This window comes from Schistocerca piceifrons, chromosome 7, assembly GCF_021461385.2.
Source record: "Schistocerca piceifrons isolate TAMUIC-IGC-003096 chromosome 7, iqSchPice1.1, whole genome shotgun sequence".
Lineage (NCBI taxonomy): Eukaryota > Metazoa > Arthropoda > Insecta > Orthoptera > Acrididae > Schistocerca > Schistocerca piceifrons.
This window is the reverse complement of record NC_060144.1, coordinates 451,433,379-451,445,399: the sequence shown is the minus strand read 5'-3', so window position 1 is coordinate 451,445,399 and position 12,021 is coordinate 451,433,379. Positions and strand designations below refer to the sequence as shown.

Here is a 12,021-nt window from a genome sequence, read left to right as displayed (position 1 = left end):
GGACACTGAATAGTGCACGGAGCATCCAAACCGTCATCGAACCCATCGTTCTACCATTCCTAGACCGGCAAGGGAACTTGCTGTTCCAACAGGACAATGCACGTCCGCATGTATCCCGTGCCACCCAACGTGCTCTAGAAGGTGTAAGTCAACTACCCTGGCCAGCAAGATCTCCGGATCTGTCCCCCATTGAGCATGTTTGGGACTGGATGAAGCGTCGTCTCACGCGGTCTGCACGTCCAGCACGAACGCTGGTCCAACTGAGGCGCCAGGTGGAAATGGCATGGCAAGCCGTTCCACAGGACTACATCCAGCATCTCTACGATCGTCTCCATGGGAGAATAGCAGCCTGCATTGCTGCGAAAGGTGGATATACACTGTACTAGTGCCGACATTATGCATGCTCTGTTGCCTGTGTCTATGTGCCTGTGGTTCTGTCAGTGTGATCATGTGATGTATCTGACCCCAGGAATGTGTCAATAAAGTTTCCCCTTCCTGGGACAATGAATTCACGGTGTTCTTATTTCAATTTCCAGGAGTGTATTTCATTGCGAAAGAATTTTTGAAGCTAAATCTAAGACAATTTTTATTTGGCTTCTTGGTTAGGAAAAAATACGTGTTGGAAATTCAACCACTTAGAGGGTCAAACAGGGGACGAAAATTTTTATGAAAATATCCCGTTGTATTAAAGCTACATCTACGAAAATTTGTAACTGACTTCTAAATAAATGCTGTTAGGGGATGAAAGTTTCTATGGAGATATCACTACAAGAACGCAGAACATATGGTTAACAAAAGCCTTGGACTCCAGTCATAAGAATAGCTTTTTGATAAGAAGTAGATTCGGAAAAGACCGAGCTTCTACGGCCTTAATTAGTGTGCAGAGTTTAGAAGATGTTGCAATTTGTGAAAAAAATAAAAATTCAATTAAAGGAAAACAAAAAAATCTGTAATCATAAAGCAGGCACTAACGTCGTATACATGTCAAAGGCACCATCCTGACTAACTGACTGACTGACTCATCATCATCCAGCCCAAACTGCTTAGGACAGAAACTTCAGATGTTGAAAGGCTTTTGGTCTTATACTGCAGACGACGCTTAAGAAGGAATTTTTCGAAATTCCACCGCTAAGGCGTAGAAATAAGGGATGAAAGGTTTTTTTGAAAATACGTCGCTATTAAGGCAATTTTGAAGATAGACCTACGAAAAATGGTATTTGTGTTCTCAGTCAGAAATAAAGAAGTGTGTGTTTCAGCATTTTTGGAAATTTAACCCGTATCGTGGTGACATAGTGAAACTTTTTTTTCCAAATAAATCATTATTAAAGAATTGCTAAAGTATTTTTAAAGCTATGTCTATGAAAATTGGTATTTAACGTCTCGTTTATAAATTAAAAGATATGTGTTTCAGTGCTTTTGGACATTTAATCCCTAAGGAGGTGAAATAGGGTATGAACTGTTTTATGAAAATATTTAAATAAAAGCTAAACCTATGAAAAATTGAATTTGCCATCTCGGTCATGAAAAAACGGTGTCACTGTTTTTGGACATTCACCTCCTATGGGGTGAAATAGAGGATGAAAGTTTTTAAGGAAATATGTCATTATGCAATCATATTTGAAGCTAAATCTTTGAAAATTTGTATTTGATTTCTGTGTTAGCATTTTATCGCTTTTGGAAATTCAACCCCTAAGGGAGAGAATTCATTGTGAAAGCATTTTTGAAGTTAAATATCTGAAAACTGGTGTTTGGCTTCTCGGCTAGAAATGAAAAAAATACATGGCTCACTGTTTTTGGAAATTCAGCCCCTAAGGGACCAAATCTATGTAAACTGCTGATATAGAGAAACATGTGTTAGTTTATGAAAGTTTCTATGGAATTATCATAACAAGAACGCAAAAGGGATGATTAACTAAAACCTTGGATTCAAGCTACCGGAATCACTTTTGGTCGGGAGTGCATTCGGAATAGAGTCACAATTGCATAGAAAAATAAACGACTCTCTAATACATTAATTTTTGAGCATGCCTAATCTATGTTTATAAAATTATTTTAGTTGTAATTACTACGCAGACTCTAGTGCGGCAGCGGGTGCTAAGTCGTTTATATATCTAAGTAAGTAGTACTCTTGAGGTCACTTTAACGTCCGTTGCATGACGGCTCTATTGTGTAGCAATTTTAATGGCCAACAATGTGTTTTAGAGTGGCATCGACGCCAGGACAACGATACCGAACTTGGTACTGGGTTGCAGGTGGCAGACTTCTACCACGACGGCAGCGTAGGCAACCTGCTCAACGTCGTAGTTGTGCGCATCATCTACTTAGAGAAGGAAGAGGAGGAGGTAAGGTTATTCCGTAAAACAGAAGTCTGTAAGTACGTAGCTAGTATTTCTGACACTAGCTGTGTATCTGTTGGGCGCTCAGAATAATAGATAGGTTACTTGGAAAGCAGAAATAAAAATTTCGGAAAATACAACATTAAATCCTTACACCTGGATCTAAAATTACAGCTGTACTTCTCAAGTCACTGTACGGTGTGTGGCGGAGGGCATATTGTGTCCCAGATCATCCTCCACCCTCCCTTCTCCCCGCCCTACCAACGCTAGATCCACTCGACGATGGTAAGGGATCGAAATACGTGTTTTAGCCACTTGATAACAGTTACGTTTGCCCTTGCAGATGACTATCGCCACCCTTCCTTCTTGGCTTTCGTTGATAACAGGCAGCTATGTATGTTCCGCCTTGCTGCGTCTTTCTAGTAACATATAAAGTTATCCTTCCCTGTTGATCGGTACTGATCACCATCACCTTCCTTTCAAGGATTAGGCTATTGCCTGCTCCGAACTCAAAAACAGAATCATTCCTATCTTTTACTAGGCCTTCCACTATCTCTTTCCGATTCGGCTTGTAGTTCAGGATCTTCTGAGGAATTCTGTGACCTGGCATTCTGATGAAGCCTTGTTTCCAATCTTCACGATATTTTTGAATTTTTTCATTCATGCTGAAAATATTTAATTCTATTGTAATACCTTCGTTTCTAATCATGTCTCTTTTTTTAAGAATGTCATCTCTGCTCTTTGAGTTCTTTTTTTTGTCACCGTAGGATAACAACGGAACTGTCATTACTTTATAGAATTTCATGATGGTTTCTTTTTGTACATTATGGACCAATGTTCTGCTAATAGTACCGCAGACAGCTTAGAATTTGTATGTTTTATTTTCAGTATCAGGGTCCAAATCAAAACTTGTAGCGTAGCCTGAATGAGAGATTTGAGACACTTGTTCGAAAATTGAATTGCCCAAAAGTTTTTGACCTCAGTGGATATTTTCCTCGTAATTCCATTAAATTCGCTTTGTTACGAGAAGTTTTAAAGTTGCATTTCTTGCAAATTTCGTTTAGCTAGTATGCTGATTTTTGGAGGTCATCTTTATTCTTTTGAATAATAACGATGTCATCAGCAAAGAAAAGTACATTTAGGTATACCCCATTCGTTATCTTAATTCCTTTGTTTACTTCACATTTCCATTTGCGAATAATGAAGTCAATGTAGATATTAAAAAGGTTAGGTGATACTTCACACCCTTGTCTAATGCCTTGGTTAAAAGTATTTCTTCGAATCGATTCCTGCTTGCGTTCATTACAGTGCGTGTAGATTTGTAAATTCACTACCGCTATTAGGTGGAAGCGGTATCCACGTTCAGACATAATACTCCAAAGGCTATCACGACTGTCACGGTCAAAGGCCTTCTCAAGGTCGATAAAAGCCATACGGGTTTCTATATTAAATTCTGTGTTTTTCTATGATGTATTTAATTACAAACATATTTTCTGTGCATGAACGACCTGATCTAAATCCACTTTGTTCTTCAGAAATAATAGCTTCTCTAATATTCTTCATCTACATTTCTACATCTACATTTATTCTCCGCAAGCCACCCAACGGTGTGTGGCGGAGGGCACTTTACGTGCCACTATCATTACCTCCCTTTCCTGTTCCAGTCGCGTATGGTTCGCGGGAAGAACGACTGTCTGAAAGCCTCCGTGCGCGCTCGAATCTCTCTAATTTTACATTCGTGATCTCCTCGGGAGGTATAAGTAGGGGGAAGCAATATATTCGATACCTCATTCAGAAACGCACCCTCTCGAAACCTGGCGAGCAAGCTACACCGCGATGCAGAGCGCCTCTCTTGTAGAGTCTGCCAATTGAGTTTGTTAAACATCTCCGTAACGCTATCACGGTTACCAAATAACCCTGTGACGAAACGCGCCGCTCTTCTTTGGATCTTCTCTATCTCCTCTGTCAACCCGATCTGGTACGGATCCCACACTGATGAGCAATACTCAACTATAGGTCGAACGAGTGTTTTGTAAGCCACCTCCTTTGTTGATGAACTACATTTTCTAAGGACTCTCCCAATGAATCTCAACCTGGTACCCGCCTTACCAACAATTAATTTTATATGATCATTCCACTTCAAATCGTTCCGCACGCATACTCCCAGATATTTTACGGAAGTTACTGCTACCAGTGTTTGTTCCGCTATCATATACTCATACAATAAAGGATCCTTCTTTCTATGTATTCGCAATACATTACATTTGTCTATGTTAAGGGTCAGTTGCCACTCCCTGCACCAAGTGCCTATCCGCTGCAGATCTTCCTGCATTTCGCTACAATTTTCTAATGCTGCTACTTCTCTGTATACTACAGCATCATCCGCGAAAAGCCGCATGGGACTTCCAACACTATCTACTAGGTCATTTATCTACATTGTGAAAAGCAATGGTCCCATAACACTCCCCTGTGGCACGCCAGAGGTTACTTTAACGTCTGTAGACGCCTCTCCATTGACAACAACATGCTGTGTTCTGTTTGCTAAAAACTCTTCAATCCAGTCACACAGCTGGTCTGATATTCCGTAGGCTCTTACTTTGTTTATCAGGCGACAGTGCGGAACTGTATCGAACGCCTTCTGGAAGTCAAGAAAAATAGCATCTACCTGGGAGCCTGTATCTAATATATTCTGGGTCTCATGAACAAATAAAGCGAGTTGGGTCTCACACGATCGCTGTTTCCGGAATCCATGTTGATTCCTACATAGTAGATTCTGGGTTTCCAAAAACGACATGATACTCGAGCAAAAAACATGTTCTAAAATTCTACAACAGATCGACGTCAGAGATATAGACCTATAGTTTTACGCATCTGCTCGACGACCCTTCTTGAAGACTGGGACTACCTGTGCTCTTTTCCAATCATTTGGAACCTTCCGTTCCTCTAGAGACTTGCGGTACACGGCTGTTAGAAGGGGGGGAAGTTCTTTCGCGTACTCTGTGTAGAATCGAATTGGTATCCCGTCAGATCCAGCGGACTTTCCTCTGTTGAGTGATTCAAGTTGCTTTTCTATTCTTTGGACACTTATTTCGATGTCAGCCATTTTTTCGTTTGTGCGAGGATTTAGAGAAGGAACTGCAGTGCGGTCTTCCTTTGTGAAACAGCTTTGGAAAAAGGTGTTTAGTATTTCAACTTTACGCGTGTCGTCCTCTGTTTCTATGCCGTCATCATCCCGGAGTGGCTGGATATGCTGTTTCGAGCCACTTACTGATTTAACGTAAGACCAGAACTTCCTAGGATTTTCTGTCAAGTCGGTACATAGAATTTTACTTTCGAATTCACTGAACGCTTCACGCATAGCCCTCCTTACGCTAACTTTGACATCGTTTAGCTTCTGTTTGTCTGAGAGGTTTTGGCTGCGTTTAAACTTAGAGTGAAGCTCTCTTTGCTTTCGCAGTAGTTTCCTAACTTTGTTGTTGTACCACGGTGGGTTTTTCCCGTCCCTCACAGCTTTACTCGGCACGTACCTGTCTAAAACGCATTTTACGATTGCCTTGAACTTTTTCCATAAACACTCAACATTGTCAGTGTCGGAACAGAAATTTTCGTTTTGATCTGTTAGGTAATCTGAAATCTGCCTTCTATTACTCTTGCTAAACAGATAAACCTTCCTCCCTTTTTTTATATTCCTATTAACTTCCATCTTCAGGGATGCTGCAACGGCCTTATGATCACTGATTCCCTGTTCTGTACATACAGAATCGAAAAGTTCGGGTCTGTTTGTTATCAGTAGGTCCAAGATGTTATCTCCACGAGTCGGTTCTCTGTTTAATTGCTCGAGGTAATTTTCGGATAGTGCACTCAGTATAATGTCACTCGATGCTCTGTCCCTACCACCCGTCCTAAACATCTGAGTGTCCCAGTCTATATCTGGTAAATTGAAATCTCCACCTAAGACTATAACATGCTGAGAAAATGTATGTGAAATGTATTCCAAATTTTCTCTCAGTTGTTATGCCACTAATGCTGCTGAGTCGGCAGGTCGGTAAAAGGAGCCAATTATTAACCTAGCTCGGTTGTTGAGTGTAACCTCCACCCATAATAATTCACAGGAACTATCAACTTCTACTTCACTACAGGATAAACTACTACTAACAGCGACGAACACTCCACCACCGGTTGCATGCAATCTATCCTTTCTAAACACCGTCTGTACCTTTGTAAAAATTTCGGCAGAATTTATCTCTGGCTTAAGCCAGCTTTCTGTACCTATAACGATTTCAGCTTCGGTGCTTTCTATCAGCGCTTGAAGTTCCGGTACTTACCAACGCAGCTTCGACAGTTTACAATTACAATACGGATTGCTGCTTGGTCATCGCATGTCCTGACTTTGCCCCGCACCCGTTGAGGCTGTTGCCCTTTCTGTACTTGCCCAAGGCCATCTAACCTAAAAAACCGCCCAGCCCACGCCACACAACCCCTGCTACCCGTGTAGCCGCTTGTTGCGTGTAGTGGACTCCTGACCTATCCAGCGGAACCCGAAACCCCACCACCCTATGGCGCAAGTCGAGGAATCTGCAGCCCACACGGTCGCAGAACCGTCTCAGCCTCTGATTCAGACCCTCCACTCGGCTCTGTACCAAAGGTCCGCTGTCAGTCCTGTCGACTATGCTGCAGATGGTGAGCTCTGCTTTCATCCCGCTAGCGAGACTGGCAGTCTTCACCAAATCAGATAGCCGCCGGAAGCCAGAGAGGATTTCCTCGGATCCATAGCGACACACATCATTGGTGCCGACATGAGCGACCACCTGCAGATGGGTGCACCCTGTACCCTTCATGGCATCCGGAAGGACCCTTTCCACATCTGGAATGACTCTCCCCGGTATGCACACGGAGTGCACATTGGTTTTCTTCCCCTCTCTTGCTGCCATATCCCTAAGGGGCCCCATTACGCGCCTGACGTTGGAGCTCCCGACTACCAGTAAGCCCACCCTCTGCGACCGCCCGGATCTTGCAGACTGAGGGGCAACCTCTGGAACAGGACAAGCAGCCATGTCAGGCTGAAGATCAGTATCAGCCTGAAACAGAGCCTGAAACCGGTTCGTCAGACAAACTGGAGAGGCCTTCCGTTCAGCCCTCCGAAATGTCTTTCGCCCCCTGCCACACCTTGAGACGACCTCCCACTCTACCACAGGTGAGGGATCAGCCTCAACGCGGGCAGTATCCCGGGCAACCACAGTCGTAGTCCGATCGGGGGATGCGTGGGACGAGCTGGCCGTCCCCGACAAACCCCCATCCGGAACCCCACAGTGATGCCCATTGGCAACAGCCTCAAGCTGTGTGACCGAAGCCAACACTGCCTGAAGCTGGGAGCGAAGGGATGCCAACTCAGCCTGCATCCGAACACAGCAGTTGCAGTCCCTATCCATGCTAAAAACTGTTGTGCAAAGAAAGTCTGAACTAATCTTTGATGATCTTTGAGTATAGTCTGCAGCCAGTGTTTAGAAGTCTCTTGCCACTGTAGTTTATATAGTCATTACGTTTTCCTTTTTTGAATATCGTGCGGTAATATTATACTTGTTACTATCATCATCCCTGGAAATAGGAACTCTTCACTTTGGCCCTTCGCATCATGACGAATCGTGCAGCTCTTCCTTGAATACTTTCTGCCTCTTCCGTTCATTCAGCGTGGAAAGGGCTCCAGAACAAGGAACAATATTCAAGAAGACCTGCTTTCGTTCGTAAATTAGTCTTCCTCGGGGCTCTTCCAGTAAATATTTCCATCAGTATCACACAGCATCACACACGTCTGTGTGGCTTTGGTCAAACTGGTGGTACCATTTCACTTCGGCTGGAGACTACATTGCATTTGGTCTATATGCCGCCAGAATTTCACTGTGAGTATGTGCTAACTTTAACTTAATTTTCTTACAAGAATTATACTGTCCCGCGTACTTCAGCATTGAAGTACGTTTAAAGTAGCAGCGCCCTTTCACTCCCAACCTGTGATGTACCTGTTATTCGTACTGCAGCACAACTGTGTCTTCAGGACACTCTCAACATGTACTCTCCTCTGGCAATGCACCAGTCTTGTTGCTTAATGGTGTTAGCGTGGAACGACATGTGTAACTTACTTTCTATTTACACCCAGTTAGTTACATTTATCTTTGCTTAGAACCAGCTGCCAATATTTCCACTAGTAATTCATCGTATGTTAGCCTCTATCAATTTCGTAGCAAATTTTTAATGATTTCACCTCCATTACACAAGTGCATCGTCTGCAAACAGCGTCATAGAGCTACTGGTGTTTATCTTGCAGCTAATTTATACATACAGTGAACATAATTGATCCTATCACGCTACCTTGAGATTTATCATACCCTACCTTTACTTCTGGCGCTACCTCTCCTTTAACAACGAGTTTCGCCTGCTAGGAAATCTTCAGTCATATCGGATCTCTGTTATGATATTTCATTTGCATGTGGGAATGAACTTCAAAAAGCAAATTACACATTAGCATGGCAGGACAAGTAACTTTAATTCGGTGCTGCATTGCAGTTCATAGTGGCACAGATAAATGACACTATTTTTCAGCATAGGCACCAAGTCTCTGTAAAAACAGTCGGAATATTCTACCAGTCATCCTAGTGCACGACGATTGAAATGCACTCTTTGGTAACGAAACCTTTCGGGAACTGCTGTGTGAACGTCCCGATCGTTGTAAAATCTGCGACTGCTGCGAATAAGCTGATCGATTGCCCTCGAATTGTCGTCTGCAATCGATTTCGATAGTTTTCCTTCCCGATCAGCTGCCTTCCATTACAGCTGGTCGCGATATTGCACTTGGTCCTTATACCGCCAGAAACACACAGTGAATCTGTATGCAATTTAGACGTTTTGCCCACAAGAATCGCAATATCCGCGAACTTCAGCTTTCAGTTTCCAGTCGTCGTGCCATTTGACTCGCACACAGTGATGCACTGTCATCCGTATCGCATCAGAACTGTGTCTGCAGGAAACCTAGATCATATAATCTCTTCTGACAATGCGCCACTGTAATTACGCAGCGATCTTAGCTTGGGATGACATGGTAATTTACTTTCTTCCTTCTTCTTCTTCGGTTATCAACCCACAGGTTGGTTGGCAGCAGCACGCCATTCCGTTCTTTTGTCAACTTTCTTCTTCATATCTGCATAGGTCTGGCACCCGATGTCATTTATTACTTGTTGAATGTAGCTTAATCTAGGTCGTCCTCGGCGAGTTCTTCCTTCAATGATTCCTTCTAATATTCTCTTAATGAAATTGTTATGCCGTAAAATGTGACCTATGAAGGTTATTCTTCTTTTCTGTATATTTCGCCAAAGAGATCTGTTTTCTTTCACTCTTCTGAGGACATCTTCGTTTGTAGCCTTGTCTCGCCAGCTGATTTTTTCCATTCTCCGGTAGCACCACATTTCGAATGCCTCTAATCTTCTCTTTTCTTCTTTTCCACTAGTCCAAGTTTCACATCCGTAAAGGGCTGTACTCCACACATAGGTTTTCATGACTCTCTTTCTTACGTCTAAACTAACATTTCTACTCGTCAGTAAGTTTCTTTTTCCATTGAATGCTATTTTGGCAAGTTGTATTCTGTTTTTAATGTCACTTTTGCTCCTTCCATCTGCTGTTATTTTGCTACCTAAGTAGTTAAATTCTGTAACCTGCCCTAGTTTCTCTCCCTTTATTGTTATTCGTATGGGTTCATTGTAGTTCAGGGCGCCACTCACCATCACTTTAGTCTTTTTCTTATTTATTTTCATTCCATACTGTTCTTTTAAGGTGTTTTCCATTTCATTGAGTGCGGCTTCTAAATCTTCTTTCCTTTCTGTAATTATGGCGATATCATCTGCATATCGCAACATATCTATTTTCATTCCGTTAAGTTTTATTCCTACTTCAATATTCTCTCTTATTTTGTCTATTGCTTCTTGGATATATGCGTTGAAAATTACTGGAGATAGTGGGCATCCCTGTCTCACTCCTTTCCTTATTCTTGCTGTTTCTTCTTTGTTTTCCTTCTTAACTAAGGCTGTTTCATTTTGGTATATTTTAAAGATTATCCTTCTATCATTGTATTTCAGACCAGCCTTCTTCAGAATTCTAAACCTTTCTGGCCATACAACATTGTCAAATGCCTTTTCGAGGTCTACGAAGGCTATAAATACTTGTTTGTTTTTGGAAATTTGTTTCTCAATTATTAGTCTTAAAGATAAGATTGCTTCCCTCGTCCCTACACCGCTTCTAAAACCGAATTGGTCTTCACTTAGAGTGCTATTCAATTGGTTTTCAACTCTTTTCAAAATTATTCTTATTAGAATTTTTGATGCGTGTGAAAGAAGACTGAGTGTTCGATGGTTTTCACAGTCCATAGTAGATGCTTTCTTAGGTATGGGGAATATGATGCATTTCTGATAGTCTTCAGGAACTTCACCTGTTTTGTATATTTTCTGTATGAGTTGCAGTAATGTAGCTTTCATTTTGTCTCCTGATTTCTTAATTAGTTCAGAAGGTATATCATCAACACCTGCCGCTTTCTTATCTGGTAGTTCTTTTAGTGCTTTTTCAAATTCATCTTTCAGAATTGTGTCCCCTAGTTCTTCTTTCTCTACTTCTTCGCTTAATTCTATCATATTATCTGTTAGAGGGTCTCCTTGATATAGCTCTTCAATGTATTCTTGCCATCTCTTCAGCGTGTCATATCCAAATAGTACCTTGCCCTCTTTGTTCTTTATAGTTCCTGAAGATTTTACTTTCCGTTTAGCAAAGTTTTGTTTTATTGTTCTGTAGGCCAAGTCAGTTTTTCCTTTAACCATGTTTTCCTCCACCTCTTTACAAATGCTGTTGAGGTAATTTTCTTTTGCTTTCCTAGATTCTCTGTTTATTTGGTTTCTAAGCTTTCTATATTTGTTTTCGCTTTGCTCGTCAGAGGCATTTTTGTATAGTCTTCTTTCTTCCATTAGACAAATTATTTCAGGTGTTATCCACTCTTTCCTGTTTACAGGTTTGGCTTTCCCAATAAATTCTTCTGCTGCTTTATGTATGCCTTCTTTGATTTGTTTCCACTCCTCGTTAGTACTCCCGGGAATAATGTTTGATGCCATCTCATCAGTTTTCCGTGCATAAGGGATCACTAGTTCTTCAGACTTTAGGTTATCTCTGTTCCATACTTTGTTCGTTTTTCTCTCTAATCGCTTGAGTTTGAGTAAGCATTTCATCATTACAAGGTTGTGATCACTATTAATATCCGCAGACGGGTAGCTTCTGCAATCCTTGATTTGGTTTTTAAAACGCGATTTTACTAATATATAGTCGATTTGGTGTCTTCTAGTATCTCCTGGGGCTTTCCACGTGTACCTTCTTCTTTTATGGTGGTTGAAAAGGGAGTTCGCTATGACCAACTTGTTTTTGGCACAAAATTCAATTAGCCGGCTTCCTCTTTCGTTTCTATCTCCTAGACCATATTTCCCTACAATTCCGTCAACTTTCTCTTCTCCAACACTAGCATTCCAATCTCCCATTATAATTAAGTTCTCTTCACCTTTAACATAATTTATAACTTTGTTGATGTCTTCATACACTGTTTCTATTACATCGTCTTCTTCTGCCGATGTCGGCATATAGACTTGTACTATTACCGTGTTCTTTG

At 41.6% G+C, this 12,021-nt stretch overlaps 1 protein-coding gene across 1 annotated transcript in view; it reads left to right on the top strand.

The window, feature by feature from the left end:
- LOC124709009 (A disintegrin and metalloproteinase with thrombospondin motifs 7-like) overlaps positions 1-12,021 on the top strand; it is a 552,648-nt gene that overhangs the window by 152,371 nt on the left and 388,256 nt on the right. The window contains exon 5 of the mRNA XM_047240641.1: positions 2,253-2,342. Within this exon, the coding sequence (XP_047096597.1) occupies positions 2,253-2,342 (90 nt within the window). The remainder of the gene's footprint in view (positions 1-2,252; positions 2,343-12,021) is intronic.